Source organism: Gossypium hirsutum, chromosome A06 (genome assembly GCF_007990345.1).
Source record: "Gossypium hirsutum isolate 1008001.06 chromosome A06, Gossypium_hirsutum_v2.1, whole genome shotgun sequence".
NCBI lineage: Eukaryota > Viridiplantae > Streptophyta > Magnoliopsida > Malvales > Malvaceae > Gossypium > Gossypium hirsutum.
This window is the reverse complement of record NC_053429.1, coordinates 44,954,043-44,969,498: the sequence shown is the minus strand read 5'-3', so window position 1 is coordinate 44,969,498 and position 15,456 is coordinate 44,954,043. Positions and strand designations below refer to the sequence as shown.

The 15,456-nt window shown below is 31.3% G+C and overlaps 2 protein-coding genes across 4 annotated transcripts; one reads left to right on the top strand and one right to left on the bottom strand.

Moving 5' to 3' along the window:
- Positions 1-2,748: 2,748 nt before the first annotated feature.
- LOC107961721 (protein GLUTAMINE DUMPER 5) lies at positions 2,749-3,595 on the top strand. Its single transcript, XM_016897809.2, has one exon. The coding sequence runs from the start codon at positions 2,975-2,977 to the stop codon at positions 3,446-3,448; it is 474 nt and encodes a 157-aa protein (XP_016753298.1). The 5' UTR covers positions 2,749-2,974; the 3' UTR covers positions 3,449-3,595.
- A 3,850-nt stretch (positions 3,596-7,445) lies between these two features.
- LOC107961720 (probable protein phosphatase 2C 59) lies at positions 7,446-11,818 on the bottom strand. Of its 3 annotated transcripts, XM_016897805.2 has the most exons (9): positions 11,683-11,818; positions 11,320-11,567; positions 10,073-10,200; positions 9,362-9,460; positions 9,116-9,274; positions 8,789-8,875; positions 8,580-8,671; positions 8,314-8,388; positions 7,446-8,156 (listed from the first exon to the last, which is right to left on the bottom strand). In XM_016897805.2, exons 2-9 carry the CDS (start codon positions 11,529-11,531, stop codon positions 7,998-8,000), a joined length of 1,011 nt encoding a protein of 336 aa, XP_016753294.1. In that variant the 5' UTR covers positions 11,532-11,567; positions 11,683-11,818; the 3' UTR covers positions 7,446-7,997. The 3 variants fall into 3 exon arrangements, with proteins under 3 accessions (XP_016753294.1, XP_016753297.1, XP_040971674.1); XM_016897808.2 differs by lacking the exon at positions 11,320-11,567 and having other exon boundaries at positions 11,683-11,789; XM_041115740.1 differs by lacking the exons at positions 11,320-11,567; positions 11,683-11,818 and adding an exon at positions 10,553-11,306.
- Positions 11,819-15,456: the final 3,638 nt, after the last annotated feature.

Here is a 15,456-nt window from a genome sequence, read left to right as displayed (position 1 = left end):
TCATATCTATTAATCTTCTTCTATGAATCCACATGTATGAGTCTGTAATATCTATGAATCTTCTACTATGAATCCACATATACGAGTTCACCATATTCATGAATCTTCTACCATGAAACCGCATGTATAAGTTCACCATATCTATGAATCTTCTTCTTCAAGTTTGCATGTATGAGTTATCATATAAGAATACTTACCATTTACGTATATGTTGGATATATTGATGCTCATCCCGCCCCATCTCGATTTGATTTGTTTGCTAATAATTTTTAATGTTTTTAATCTTTTTAAAAACGAACAAATAATTGAATATTTCTTCAAAAAATTATTTAAACATAAAACATAAAAAAAATTATCACGTTTTACATATTTACCTTTTAATAATTATAAATATATAAAAGTAAAATAATAATTTTATGTAAAGGAGTGAAGTAAAACGAAACAAATAATTACCATAATTATTACATATCTACCATTTAAAAAAGAAAAAAGAAAAAAGAAAAAACCTTACATTTACTCTACTCATAAATCTATTATTGATGTATTGTATAAGCCCCACTGTCATTATAGCGATATGTTGTTTTCAAATGACGCCGTCCATGTTCAGTGTATATGCTGCCCCTTTTATATTCTCTCAATGCCTACTTTTTGTTTTAAATACACCATTTTTAGTGTTAATTAATAAATAGTTTTGTATTCTAGACGCACATATTTTCACTTTGGAAAAATACGGCTCTACCCTTGGCTTCTTATGATGGTTAATGGCCAACTTTAATAAAGGACAATCCTTTGACATTAGATGAACCTTTAGTTGTTTTGGTACAACTAGACATGATATTGGGGTATCAATGACTAAGGAAGTGTATCCGTCACAAATCACAATCTCATATTTAAGATTCAACATAAAAGAATTTTGTTTTTTCCGTCAAAATCTATTAATTTAGTTTATTAATTTCTGGTACCTCATATATAACGTTATATTTGAACAGTTTAATCAATATGTTAATTTAAAAAACTTTAACAAAAAATATTAATGATAGATAAAAGTACCATGAAAGTCATTATATTAGTAGTCGAATTACATTTTGTCTTGTCTATTCAAAAAATGAGCAAACTAGTCATTGTACATTAGACTAAATAATAAACTGGTCCATTTTGTTAAAAATTTTATCTATTTATACTGTTAAAAAATTGCATGATTGATGAAATAACTAGATAGTGATATGTGATATGCCAGGTATATATTATGATGACATACATGGATAAATTTTTAACTGATTAACTTGATAAAAATTTTAACAAAAAGACTATTTGCTCTTTAATCTAATATACATTGACTAATTTGCCTTTTTTTTTAGTAGAAGGGGTAAAATATAATCTGGCTCCTAGTATAAAGGGATTAATGATATTTTATCGCTAATGATGTTAATGATTGGATTGTGCTTTTTATTTTAGAAAAAAAGTAAAGAGGATATATCTTTTAGCTTTTTAAATACATATATTAAATCTCAAATATTGTATTGACGGTATATTTTAACCCAAAAAATTCACAAACGGTTTAAAATACAACTATTTATTTTATTTTATTAATATATGGATTAATATTTAGTATACCAAAAGTATTATTTTTAGTTCACAAGCAGCTTTAAGAGATTGTTTCTTTTTTAAATATTTTACTATACTTCTATAAAATACTTGTTAATCTCTCACCTTATTTGTAAAGTTTAAAAACATCAAATATTATTCCTTAATATATTAGGATCCTAAATTTATTTGTGAACTTTGTTTATTCTATTGATAATGCATACAATAAATATTCTAAATAAATAAAATTAAATTTCAAAAAAAGAAAAGAAAAGAAAAGAATATTGATTCACAATCAAGTGAAATGAAAAAACTTAGGTTTAGGATCAGCAAGTTGAAGCAATAGGGGATTAGATTCAAATGGATTAATTATTGATTCCAACTTAAAATCCAGCTTGGGATTTGTCACTTTGATCCCATTTACGTCTATTCATGTGCAGAAGCAACAATTGGATGTTGAAATAATTATAATATAGAATCAAAATAAGAGATAATGGGTTAAGAAATGTTTACATATGATAGAGACTCAAACATTGAAAATTAGAAATTTTCACTTGAATTAATAATACCAAAATCTCATTATTTTATATATATATATATAAATATTGGAAACATCAATATTTTGTTTTAAATGATTAAAGAAGTAGGGGGAATGAAATTAAAAAAAGAGCATCCAGGAGCATTCGCATCAGGTTAAGTTTGGTGTATCTTATTGGCAAACACCAACACCATTTTATCCAAAAGCAAAAATGCTATGCCTAATATTCTATATATATAAACACCCGTGAAATGGTGTTGCCATTCATGATTCCTGCGGACCCACACAAAACAATGGGTCCAATAGTTTTCGGCCCGACATGGTCGCACCAAGTCATCGTCTATTTGCCTCCTCAGATATTTATACTTGCTAACTGTTTTAAATTTGAACTCAAATGGTTGGAGTATCCAGCAAATTAAATTTAAGCATCTTAATTCAAGCTTATAGGCTTAATTGGATTTTATTTTTTTTTAAAGTGTGAATTTTTATTTATTAAATTTTCTTGTGAAATTATTTATTCTTTAAAATAGTATATAAAATGTATAGAGGTAAAAACTTAATTAAAACTCAAATTCGAATAATGGATATTAATTAAATGAATTCAGCCAAACTCGAAGAAATATCAAACAAGATGGTTAAAGAGCAACATAAACAAAACTTAACCTTAAATCAAAAGAATTTTGTCTTTTTCATTAATTAATTATCACGCATTAGCTACTTATAAATAACAATCCTGGTTTTCTCTGTTTCTCAGGTTGAATCACAAATTAACCTTCCATTTCTGAAAAGAAACCAACCCACAACCCTGTTTCCATTAAAGCAATACTCAGACCCATTAGTCACGTCAACACAATGAAAGAAGCACCAAAGCCCTTAATGGCGCAACCACGCTCCCCATGGCACTCACCCGTGCCTTACCTCTTCGGAGGCCTAGCAGCCATGCTGGGTCTCATTGCTTTTGCTCTCTTCATCTTAGCTTGCTCCTACACGCGAATCCCCGACAACGATGGCGGTGAAGAAACAGACGTTGAAAGCGGCGATTCAGTGAAGGAAGTAAAGGTTTACGAGGAGAAAATATTGGTGATAATGGCTGGTGAATTCAAGCCTTCGTTCTTGGCTACCCCTGTTTCAAAACAGGCTCCCTCGTTTGGTGATAAAAATGGTGGATTCGTGGGCGAACAAGGATCGGAGAAAGGTGAAAGCGGCGAGAGAGTGAAACCAAATATGAGCAGTGATGATTATCATCAACGATTGCCAACAACAATAACAGAAAATTCTGCCAACCCAGTGAACAATGAAACAGGACAAATCCAACACCAAAATTAAAAACTTGTTTTGTTTTGTTTGGGTTTTGGCTTATCGGTCCCGAGAAAATTGTTGTTTTTAATTTGATCATGGGGGAATGTATATTTTGCTGAGAACGTAAAACAGAATTTTGTTCCTAAATTTTCATAAATTCTGATTTATTGTGTACATTGAGATTTCAGTTGTTTTGCAGTTGGCCTAACCAGCCCTGGCTGTTTTTTTTTTCATGTGCCATCACAACAATAATGCAAACTCGATCCCTTCACGGAGGATTTTACCGGCAGAAAAGGGCGTGGAATTAGAGTTACCCGACCCCCAAATTTCACCCATTCCTCAATTTAAACTTATTTGCAGCTCAAAAATAGTTTTTAACTCAAATTAAAACTGATTTAAACCCTAAATATCATGAGCTTAGAACAATTGTGAAACAACCCAATCTTGAATAGAATAAATTTATAATGACCCCAATTTCAAATTAGAACAATTCGATTCTAAAATAACTCCAATTCAAAATAATTTAATTGCTTCATATTTTAAATGATTTAAATTTCAAAATTCACCCAAATTAAAATTATTCAAAAATTTATAAAGCTCGATGAGAGTGGCAACAAAAGCTAAAAAAGGTATAATTTAATTGCTAGTACAATATAAAATTTGAAGGAATAATTTTCTTATAATGAATGACGAATTTAGACTTTAATTACAAAATGGAAGAATAAAGCCAAGGAAATGCCTCAAAAGGACATTGAAATCACCAATTTCTCTATTTCTTGGGCACCAAGCAGATGTGAGACGCATGCTGCCTATTACTAAGATTTGTTAATGAAAAGGCCAACCTTAAACAGCTGGCTGTCAGAACTGCGCCGCGACTCGACGCCACCATTTCTTCTTAAATTTAAGCGCAAACTATTAAAGTATTCATTCCTATTTGTTTTAACTTACATTTAAAGTAATTTTTTTAATTACTTACATTATCATATTATAATATTTTAATCACTGAATATTAATTATTATTAATAGTGTAATAATGAATTAATGTGATATATTAAATTATTATTTTAGATTAAATTATATAATCGGTTCTTATATTTTTTTCTTTTTAAGTAATTTAAATTTTTTTATGTTTTTAAAATTTTTCTTTTTTGTTGTTTATTTTCTCTTCTCCTTTTCCTTTATTTTCCTCCCTTCTTCAAATTTTTTAACATAATTTTTTAATTTTTCATTTGTTAAAATTAATCCCTGTACTTTCATTTTTTTTGAACAATTTATTTTTGTTTTTTTATTTCTTTATTTTCTTTTTCTTCTTTCCCTTTATTTTTCTCTCTTCTCATATTCTTCACTATAGAAACATAATTTTTACCCACCAAATTATATTCTTCACGGCAAAAACATAATTTTTACCCACTAAATAAACTAAGTCTTTGTTTTTTTCACATGATTCCTAAATTGAACTTTACTCAAACCAAATATCAATCATTCTTAATCAAATCTCGATTTGAATATAACATAATTTTTGAAACTAAAATTAGATTTAACTAATCAATATAAAAAAACATATCCCTAATCAAATTTAAACATAAATTGAATTCTTTATATTCAAAACAATTTTTTTTCGTTTTCAAACTGTTACAGAATCGTTTAGATTATTTCTTTCCTTTTCTTTTCTTTTTTGACGAATAAAATTAAGAAAACAATAAAATTGATCTAAATTTTCTTGTATTTTCTTAAGTAAGCTTGATTGAAAACAGAGCATGGATGAACCGAAGAGAGAAATGGAGCATGAAACCAAATTGGTTTGGATAAAGTTGAGGGTAAGTTTAGTCATTGAGAGTGTAAAACTCATTTAAAGAATCTGAGAAACAACGTAGTTTCGAGAAGGCGAGAATGTAGCAGGTAAAATAGATAAGGTGTTCAGTGGAGGTTGTTGGTTAGGAGGTTAAGGTAGCGGGCTCTGAAAACTTTGTTAAGGATAGACTGTCAAAGTCACGGCTAGCAAGGTCTTCGAGTGAGGCAAGCTTGTGGACTAGGTCATTGGGAGATCAAAATTGGTTCGTTAAAATGATGATAGACGATGAGGGTTTATAATTTTGGGGGTGAGAATATACGAAACAAGTTCAATTTTGATTTCAACTTTCGTCTTTTCTTTTTTTATAAAAATAAAAAATTGTAACAAATGAAGAACATAAAAAAAACTACTTTAAAAGATGGAGAAGAGAAGAAAGCTGAGAAAGAAACAAAAGGGAACGAAAAAAAAGTTAAAAGAAAGCTTAAGGGTATAAAAAGCTCTCAAACTTTAAAAAAAAATTAAGCTTCTTTTTTTTTTGCATTCAATTGAGCTCTTGAACTTTCAAAATAGATTAAAAAAGGCCATTAAGTTCTTCAAAAAACGTAATTAAACCCCTGCTCTTTTTTTCACTCAATAAGGTAAAACTTTCAAAATGCATTAAAAAGACGTTAAAATTTTTTCAAAAAAGTAACTAAGCCCCTGCTTTTATTAAAAATTAGAAAAAAATATAAAAATAAAAATTTTAGAAAAAATATTAAATTTTAGTAAAAATATAAAAATTAAAATTTATTAAAAATTAAATTTTTTTATAAAAAATTGTAAAATTTTATTAAAATTATAAAAAATCGAAGTCATCACATATCACACCACCACGTGACATGTGACGAAAAATGATAAAAATAAAAATCATTAAAAGTTATAGTAAAATTATAAAATGTTTCTTTTGATATGATAATTTTTGTAAATTTTTTTTACGAAATCTATATTTCTTTACATTATCTATAATTTTCTTACGAATTTATAAAATTTAATAATTTTTTTTTACATTTCTATATATTTTATAATTTTTTTTACAATTTTTGTGTTTTTCTAATTTTTTATAAATTTTTAATATTTGAATTTCTTTATTCGAATTTAATAATATTTATAAATTTTGTTGATTATAATTTTTTTTAATTTTTAACAAAAGCAGAGGCTTAATTGTTTTTCTTGAAAAAAATTGAGGACCTTTTTGATGCATTTCGAAAGTTAAAGTACCCAATTGAGTGCAAAAAAGAAAAATAAAGGCTTAATTACTTTTTTTTTAAAAAGTTTGAAGGCTTTTTTAATAAATTTTGAAAGTTTAAATACCCAAATGAGTGTGAAAAAAAAAGTAAATTTTTTAAAAGATTTAAGAGCTTTTTACACCTTAAGTCTCAAAAGAACAAAAAAAAAAAAAAGAAAAAGAAATTGCTCAAAACAAACATTAAAACCAAGTGTATAATTTGACTCTAAATTTTTTTATTTGAAATGATATTTAATGTACCACACCAATTTACTGCTACATTATTAACGGCAATTAAAGATTCGATACTTAAAATGTTACAACACATTAATGTAAGTGATTAAAGTGTAACAATCTCAAACATAAATAACAAATATAACCTAAGGTAAACAAAAATGAATATTTAGATAATTTATCTTAAATTAAATTGTACTATATTTATATTCACTTTTATGATTAATAATAAGAACTATTGCCCAGATGTTTTGACTTTTGACCAGCATGACAGCCTTACTACAATATCCGATCTTAAGGAAAAAAAGACGATGTCCGCCCAAAGCCAACTCAATTGGTAGATACTAGCACTAATGCTTCATTTAAGGTATGGATTTTAAATCCCATCAATTGTGAATTCTTAAAGTTTTTCTGTTGGTGATGTTCCCATTCTATAAACTCAATGCCTCTTTAGCAACTGAGGTTTTTGACAAAACCAAGAGACAACTTTCAAGGGGTTAAAGATCCCTCGATAAAAGACCACCGATAACAAACTCTTCAATTTTTTCAATCACCTGATGAGACACTCTTACTCTATGACTCTGCCGCCGAAAATACTACCCAACTTGTTGAGCAGTCAATAAGCTACATTTCACATATTTCCCCAAAAGAATAAAAAAGATCTCTTGATAATATATCAAAATTGATCACGATTAAAAAGATTAAAAAAATTAAATAACAAAATGAGAGAAAAATTTCACATCCACATATAAACGATTTTCCATTAATTATTATAATCAAACAGATATTGTATTACTCTCATTATAATGCATTCAAACTTCAAAGCTGCATTAACAAGTATGTGTTAACAGAGAAGCTTTGCATTTGCATCCTATAAAACGGGCATAACTACTATTTTTCTGAAAGAGGACATCACAGACATCGAATTATTCGAAAGTGAACTAACTAGAAGAGAAGACATGTTTTACTACAATTTACAACATACAGGAGGACTTAAGTCTCAACATTTCTTTACACAAATTCACACGTGCATACCCGTTCTATGTGCATGACTGGAATCGTGGAGAAGCTAACTCAGATGCATATCTTTTCTTGAGGCTTAGAAGATGTAAAAATACAGATCAGCAGGCTGACACATTTGTTCATTGCTTCTATGCTTCGCACAATAATGTGCTGTTTATAGTTTCGTTTTCTATGACTAGCTATTACCATGGAGTTTATTTTGACTTACTTTGTTTCATCGGCTAGAAGAACCAAAACCTAAAACCATACTGAGAATGGATGGATTATGCAGGAACAGTACGTGAGGAACCACCTTGATTGGCCAAGAAACGGACGACAACACAAGTGATATTATCTGCACTGCCTCTCTGGCATGCCTCCTGCATAAGCCGCTTGGCTGCCTGCTCAGGATCCTGTATTGGCTTTACCATTGCCACAGCCTCCTGCAAAAGATAAATGAAAGTTATGATGACTCACTTCAATTAAATAGGTTAGGAGAGTACTATGCTACCAACCATTTTCAGAACCAAAAAGCTGATGATTTTACTCAAACCACTACCAAGATTCTGGGGTGCCAATAAGATGAGATGATTCCCATACCTCGTTTGTAACAACATCCCATAGTCCATCACTTGCAAGAATAAGGAACTCAAGTGAGCTGTCAATTTTTTCCTCCTGCAAGCTCAAAAGAAATAAGAGTTTGAGTAGGCTCATATTACCGTCTCTTAAGTAGAGATCCTATAAAGTTTTTAAGCGATAGGGCAGAAATCTAACAAGAAAGGCTACTTGCAAAATTTTTATGCTGGGTCTCGTTCATTACAGGTTTCTTCTATCTTAATTAGGACAACCCAATCTTCCAAACAGACCTGAATTTCAGGATCAGCAACAACATACTGCTTCAAGAGCCTGTCACCAAATGCACGAGAAACAGCAAGGACACCTCCCACTCTCCAAGTTCCTACAAAGATAATTTCCACCACAACGAAAGGAAGAAATTTAACACGATGAAAAGCTTATAAAGAAAATAGAGGATGATAATAGAGGGAAAGAGAAACAGCTAGATGTAAATCCGCACCAGCCCACATGACAAATCCTCCAGCATCCTCAATCCGTTGTCGCTCATCACTTTGATCTGGCTTGTGGTCACGGGACACAGCAAAAGCTGCAAGAAGAATATCATAGATCAGCCAGCAATAAAATGATCCTTCAACAAGATTTCTAAAAACCTGACAAATTCACACCAACACTTCTAACGGGTGAAGAAGCAATTACATAAGAATGCAAAACATTAACTTGTCAAAGTAAAACAGAACATAAAGAGCATTTATGTTACAGCAAAAGCTAATGGCAACTTCATAGTGTCAGACATCAGATAAATATAAGTTAAAAACAATAATCATACCATTGCCTCCTCTGCAGATAACAGCTCGGGAATCTCCAACATTTGCAACTAGCAAACGATCTCCAACAAGTATAGCAGTAGAAGCAGTTGATCCAGCATCCCTATTCTGGTTATTTTCTGATTTTAAAAATTCAGAATCTGTATGGTTGTATGCATCGGCTGGCATTGCAAACAATTTAAAAAGACAAGTTAGGCCAGCCCACAAGAAGAGGCACAACTGTCAGATACAGTCATAGCGTGAATAACCTATAGCAGATTTGGTATCAGATATGAGCTTTGGATGCCTGATCAAATTACTGAAAAGGTTTTGCTTCACATATTCGGCTGCCCGTGCACCTCCATGACCTGAAACAGCCGTGCTTGTAAAGATCAAGTAAACAAATTTTAACTAAGCATGACTAGCCAGTAACAGATTCCTTTTATGATGTGGCAGTTATGATCTTAATTATGCATGGTAAAAGAAACTATTCTACGGCAGAATATAATGAACTGCCACAGCATAGAATTTACAGTTTACCACAGTACTGTCCTGAGCCAATAACAGCCCATGAGAAATGGCTTCCAATACTGCTACTGCATTGGAGCAGATAATTAATACCAGAATCTGCCTGAAATCCTTTCAGATACTTTCTCTACGTTGAGACTTGAGACTACACTTGTATTGTCCAGCAAATAACAGTGTATCTTGCTCTAACCAGAGGGATTAGAGCAAAATGAAGGAACAAAAAGCTTGATTTTATAACAGAAAAGAAATTATTAAAGGAAGAAAGGCAACAGCAGAGGAAAACAAAAAGAATGATACACGCTTTAACAAAAATAATGATCACCATAAATGTTACAAGAAGTATTTAACTATATGTAGGTCATCTGAAGTATGTATAAACCATTAGGAAGTTATGTGTACATGCATGTGTGCAAAAATGAGGGAGGGATATAGAGAGTAATAGAGAAATATACCATCAAAAACTCCAAAAAGACCAACTATCTCTCCATCAACACCGTCAATCCTTGTTTCATAAAAATCTTCCATTGAAGACCTCTTTCCAGGAGAGCTTGCACAGCCGTAGCTAAACTTTCCATTCTGGCTGTTGCCAGAAAACAGGGAACATTTGATTTAGACATTGTACAAATCATTGCATTTTTCAGCAAAAGTTGTAAACTCAATAACCATAGACATCTTGTTATTGTCATATTTAAGCAGAACATATTTCAGGACTTCCATTCTAATTGTTTTTTATGCTTGATCATAATTACAAATGATATTTCTTCAGCATGCTATTTATTTACTTAATTCATTCTAGATAAAAATTTAGCAAAATCCAAATTTCCTATCATTACAAATAAACGACTTAAATCACGTGACAAAACCATGCAGTAAATTTTCAATGCACAAGATGCAATAAATTTAGGTCAAAGCCAGAAAGGTCCAAAAATTGCCTTGTCGGAATTAAGAAAAACAGATCCTGCAAAACAGAAACCAAAATAATAATTTGTTCTTTCCAGCGTAACATCAGCAACACAACAAACTGTGTTACTCCTACCTATAAAGAATGGAAAAAACTAGAAATTAATTCATTCCCAATAATGACAATTGAAAATTCATCACATTGCACGCAGAAACGACAAATCAGAGGTTCAGTTGTAGATTTCTCCCACATGATGCAGTGAAAAACCATTAAAAGGTAATGATCCACAATAATTTCACATGACAAGCTAATCCAAGTTCGAGAGTATGTACGAACTTTCCAAATTTATGGAGGTTAAGCGTGCATTTCTAGCATACATCCATTTGTTTCCATTCCCTCCATTTCTTTTTGTCTACTTTTTCTAATGATGATGATTACCAATCACAGGCCCTATCTAATAGAGATGAACCCCAAGGTTTAACTTAAAGCAAGCTATCCAATAAGCAGGGATCTTTGTCCAAAAGGAAAGTAAATACCGAATATATCACAAATTCTAAATATTAAAGGTGATGTTTCCATTTTCAATGAAAATTCATACAAAAAATAAATAACAATAAAAATCGAATAGATGAGTAAAAATCGGACAAAGGCGTGAAGAACAAAACACGTGTATTGGATTGAACTATATGGAATTGAATAAGGAGTAACTTGCAAAGCAAACACAAAAAAAGAAGCAATCGAAGAAATTCAAGATCTAAGCAAAGGATGATGAAAGAAGGGGGAAGAAAAGGCAGAAACCTAAGGCCTCCGCCGCTAACCGGTCCATATTCAGCATGAACCTGACTTGAAGATTGCAAAACCGAATTCAAATATCCCATATTACAGCTCGAGCATTCAAAATTTCCAGTTGTTATCACTAAAATCAAAATCAGGAAACAAAAAAAAGTAGAAGCGTATTCGATAACAGATATTTCAGGCGATGAATTATAACGAAAAGGCCTAATTCGCATGCTAATGGAAATCAAAAACAGTCTTCAAATCGTAGCCTGCAAAGAAACCAAAATTTGCAGATCCAATTTAAACCAAATTCCAAACACAATAAAAATGAAAATAATAATAAATAAATGAAGTTGATGGGAAAGGGAGAGGGAAAAGGTTTACCTTCATGAAGGAGAAGGAAAGGAGATGATCCCATCCATAAAAAGAGAGAGAAAGCAAAGCGCTTAAAAGGCGGTTTTTAAAGGGGGAAAGGAAAAAGAGAAACTAGACTTACAAAGGAAAAAGTGCGTTTTAGAGAGAGAAAATAAAAACGGTTAATAGTAAAAAATCAGACGTGGCTGACCTCATTGTTTCTTTTTGGTCTAACTCTTCTTTCAGTCCCTGAACTCTTCACACTTTTTAAATTTAAATCCCTTTACTTAAAAAAAAAAGAAAAGAAAGAAACTTCAATCCTTTACTTTTTGTTTAATGGATGATTTAGTCTCTTTATTCGTACGATTTAAATTTTATTTACAACTGATAATACTATTAACTGACATAATCAAATTTTAATTTTTAAATCAAATATCTGAATATTAAATATAAATTGTGTTATGGGTTGGTATATTTTTTCCTGAAAGATTTAGTATTAGAGTACATTGATAAATACAAATGCAAGCATCAATACATGTTCTTAGCAGTTACAATGTAGAACTAAACCAGTACAAAGTAGAACAAATAAATAAGTGAAAAAAATTGTTTTAGAAGCGGATTTAATGTGTATATCTACAACAAATAAATAAGGAAAAATAGCTTAGCTTCACATTTGGCTTTGTACTATAATGACAAGTGTCAATTGAATATTTAAAAAAAAAAGTCAGGCAAGCAATCTGCAAATAATTTATAACGTAAATTTGGTAGCTTATTACGTTTCCACTTATAATATACCTTTTTCTTTTATTCCAAAGTAATTTTATAATTTTCGCAAAAATCAATTAAGTTATTATGTCAGATCATAAATTATGCGGCTAAATGGAAATGGTAATTCAATATTAGAAATTATCTTTTCCTAATATTACAAACCTATCTACTACTTCAGATTTCATTCTCCTATTTCCACAAAGTTATGCTTCTTTAGTAACTAATACTCTAATTTATTTTCTTTTACATTCCACATTTGACTCAGTCGTCAAATTCGAGTCTATAATATCACATTACGTTACTGAAGCAACTTAGACTATTTCAACATAATTTTATATGATTTAGCTCCCATTTAACAATAGCATAACGAATAAATCATTTAATAAAATTATTCACATATTTAAAATCTTATTTCATCTAATTATTCATAAGGTTTAAATGTAAGTTAAACAATAAAATTCAATTCTTTCTAAAATAATATCAACTATATTATTTTAAAAAATTAAATTTTTTATTTTTTAGCTCTTTGATTTTACTATGTTTTGTTATTTTCATACGTTAAACTAATTTCATCTCTACCTATTTTATTCATGTTATGCTGCCTTTTGGCATTTATCAAATTTATTCTTTACTTACATTTTTTTGGTCAAAAAAAGGAAAATTACAAAAAAAAAGAAAAAAAAACTAGAGGAGAAGCTGCATATAGCTGTAATCCTTCCTCTTTATCAAAAGTCAACTCAGTAATTTGATCAGCTTCTATGTTATCCTCTCGAGGATCATAATTTATAGACCAGTTTGCCTCATTCCGTAAGAGTTGATTAATGCGCTTGATTAAGGTTGAGTTTGACCCCTTCAAAAAGGACTCTTTAATAGCTTCAATAACTTCCATATTATCAGTCTGCATCAAGATTCTGTCATGAAATCTTCCTTGTGCCAATGTCACACTATCAAGAATATTCCACAATTCAGGTTCAAAAATTGAATATATCCCTAGGTTCAAAAACCGAACATATCCTTACTCTGTGATTAAAACCAAGGATCCAATCGCCATTTTGGTCTCGCAAAACTCCACCTACTAAGGCAAAACTAGTGTTGACTTTAACAGCTCATTCAACGCGTGTCTCACAGAACTCCCTCTCTTGCAAATAGAATTGTATTGTCTAGACCAACTGTAAGCACATTTGACAATCTCCTCTATACTCCATGGCACTTCTTGAAAAATGTGTATATTTCAGTTCTTCCAAATTCGCCAAGCAACAAGGCCAAAGAAGCACGGCCAATCAACATTCCCCCAATCACTATTAAGGTGACTTTCCAATTGGACTCAAGCCACTCCTACAAATTACCTGAAAAGAAAGCAGTTAGTTTATTAGGGGGAATGATTCGATACCATACCTTCTTCGCAGTATCGCAATCCTTTATAGTGTGAAGTACATATTCAATTCCTTGACCACAGATTGAGCACATTGCATCACTACTCACACCATGCTTTAGCCTTTCTGCCTGAGTAAGCAACCTTTGTTTAAGGACCAACCAGAGAAAAACCCAACCCTTTGAGGTCCCTCAACCTTCCAAGGTAATTTCTAAGACTCCTCCGTAGGATTCAATGATTCCTCCTTAACCTTACGATAATCACTTTTAATAGAAAAACATCCTGATGATGTTCCCATCTAAGCAATTTTGTCAGGACCCACTAAAGGATGCGGATAAGGGATGCTAGTAATTCTTTCAATTACTTCTTCTGGTAACCACACCCAAAATAAAATGAGATTCCAAGATCCCTCTTCAGTAATCATCTCCTTAAGACAACAATTCGTTGCAATGTTAGCATTAGCTGGGATAAAATTAACCAAGGGACCAACATGCGGAATCCAACTATCCTTCCAACATCTAACATTATTACAATCTCTTACAAACCAGAAAATGTTTTCTCTAAGTAGGGGCCATATATTTGAAAGAGCTATCTAGAGAAAAGAGCAATTGCTATGATTTATACTAAGAAGTAGTCCATCCTTAACACCGTACTTTGCACGCAAAACTCGCACCCTAAAGCCTCACGTTTCGTAAGAATAATAAAGCCCAACTTCAATAAAAAGAAGGTATTCTGATCTTCAGTTGACGAAGCCCAAGCCCACCACAAACCTTAGGCTGACAAACTGAATTCCAATTAACAAGGGCCATTTTTTTACACCCTCTAGACGAACCCCACATAAATTATCTAATAATGCTATCAATTTCATCACAAATTCCTTGCGAGATTCTCAAGGATTGCATAAAATAGCTAAGAATAGTAAGAAGAATCAATTGAGCTAACGTAACTCTGCCAATAAGGGACAACTGCCTTGCATTCTACCTTTGTAACCTCGACTTGACTTTTTCCACCACGAATTTCAAAAAACTGATGGTAACCCTATCATAAAATAGGGGAACCCCCAAATACGAACCTAAGTTATTGATTTTGAGGAAACCAAGCATATCACAAACATGCCCCGCCAGATTTTATCCACTCATTTGGTAAAGAAAATGTTTGTCTTCTGAGCGTTCACCCAATGTCCAGAATAACTACAAAAGTTATCTAACAATTCCTTAATTAACCTTAGCTTATCTAACATAAGCTTTTCCAAAGATAACCAGATCGTTAGCAAAAAAATAAATGAGAAAGAGAAGGACCATACCTAGATAAACAAATGAGAGACCAACTGTCTGAACTTATAGAAGAATTGATGCTTTGACCCAACCAATCCATACAAATAACAAAAAGATAAGGGGAAAGAGGACATCCCTATCTGATTCCTCTAGTTAGACTGAACTTCTGAGTAGGAACCCCATTCTAGAGAATCTACATAATATAACTCATGATAGCAGACATAATGGCTTTCTTGAGGAAATCAAGAATTTTTGTCGCGTGGAGAGAGGGGTCAATAAAATCCCAGCTCACTCGTTCATAGGCTTTTACTAAATTGATCTTAATAGCCATCCACTTTCTGTGCTTGCTTCTTATTGAATGGATAACTTATTGGGACAGAATAATATTAT

Excerpts from the sequence above, each read along its gene's own strand:
- LOC107961721 (XM_016897809.2), top strand. The coding sequence starts at position 2,975 with ATGAAAGAAGCACCAAAGCCCTTAATGGCGCAACCACGCTCCCCATGG.
- LOC107961720 (XM_016897805.2), bottom strand. The coding sequence starts at position 11,531 with ATGCGAATTAGGCCTTTTCGTTATAATTCATCGCCTGAAATATCTGTT. Across the intron at positions 9,461-10,072 it reads TCTTTTTGGAGTTTTTGATG|GTCATGGAGGTGCACGGGCA; the intron begins GTATATTTCTCT and ends CGGCTGTTTCAG. Across the intron at positions 8,672-8,788 it reads AGGATTTGTCATGTGGGCTG|GAACTTGGAGAGTGGGAGGT; the intron begins GTGCGGATTTAC and ends TTATCTTTGTAG.